This window comes from Penaeus monodon, chromosome 23 (genome assembly GCF_015228065.2).
Source record: "Penaeus monodon isolate SGIC_2016 chromosome 23, NSTDA_Pmon_1, whole genome shotgun sequence".
Classification (NCBI taxonomy): Eukaryota; Metazoa; Arthropoda; class Malacostraca; order Decapoda; family Penaeidae; genus Penaeus; species Penaeus monodon.
The window spans coordinates 3,130,462-3,131,213 of NC_051408.1; the positions used below are offsets into that span (position 1 = coordinate 3,130,462).

General features: G+C 32.8%; 1 protein-coding gene across 1 annotated transcript in view; it reads right to left on the minus strand.

The window, feature by feature from the left end:
• Nucleotides 1-752, minus strand: part of LOC119588340 — a 28,894-nt gene that overhangs the window by 3,468 nt on the left and 24,674 nt on the right. The window contains exon 7 of the mRNA XM_037937027.1: nucleotides 1-150. Coding sequence (XP_037792955.1) covers nucleotides 1-150 — 150 coding nt within the window. The remainder of the gene's footprint in view (nucleotides 151-752) is intronic.

The window sequence follows — 752 nt, forward strand, 5'->3', positions numbered from 1 at the left end:
ATCAGCGTATCATACTTCCACTCCTGGCCGCTTCGGAAATTTGCATAATCACACACTTGGAAATCGGAATAAATAACGGCCCAGCTTCTTCTGTACCGTATGATGTTGTGGTGTCTCGGTACGAATTCCCAACACACGTATTCCGTTTGGCTGCCGAGGAAGAGGGCGGAGGGGGTGTTAGTAAGGGTTATTAATTAAGGGGGTGTTATTAAATAAGTGTTATTCAAATAAGTGTTATTAAATAAGTGTTATTCAATAAGTGTTATTAAATAAGTGTTATTAAAAAGTGTTATTAAATAAGTGTTATTAATTGAGTGTTTTTAATTAAGGGAGTGATATTAATTTGTATTAATTAGGGGAGAGTTTTTAATTAAGGGAGTGTTAATAATCAAGGGAGTTTTTTTAATTAAGTGTTATTAATCAAGGATGAGTTTTATATTAAGGGAGTGTTATTAATTAAGGAAGTGTAATTAAGGGAGTTTTATTAATTCAAGCCGTGTTATTAACCAAGGGAGTTACTAATTAAGGGATTTTTATTAATCAAGTGAGTGTTAATAATTAAGGCTTACGAAGAATGAGTGTAATGAGGTGATGAGGAGGTTTGGAATATACGTTTTTTTTTTAAATGGAGTGTTTGGGTTTGTATGTTTTTTTGTGTTTAGTGGGATATGCACCCATTTAGAATATATGCGTGTGGAAATGCAAGTATATATAAGCAAACTGACACACAGACACACATTAAAACACACATA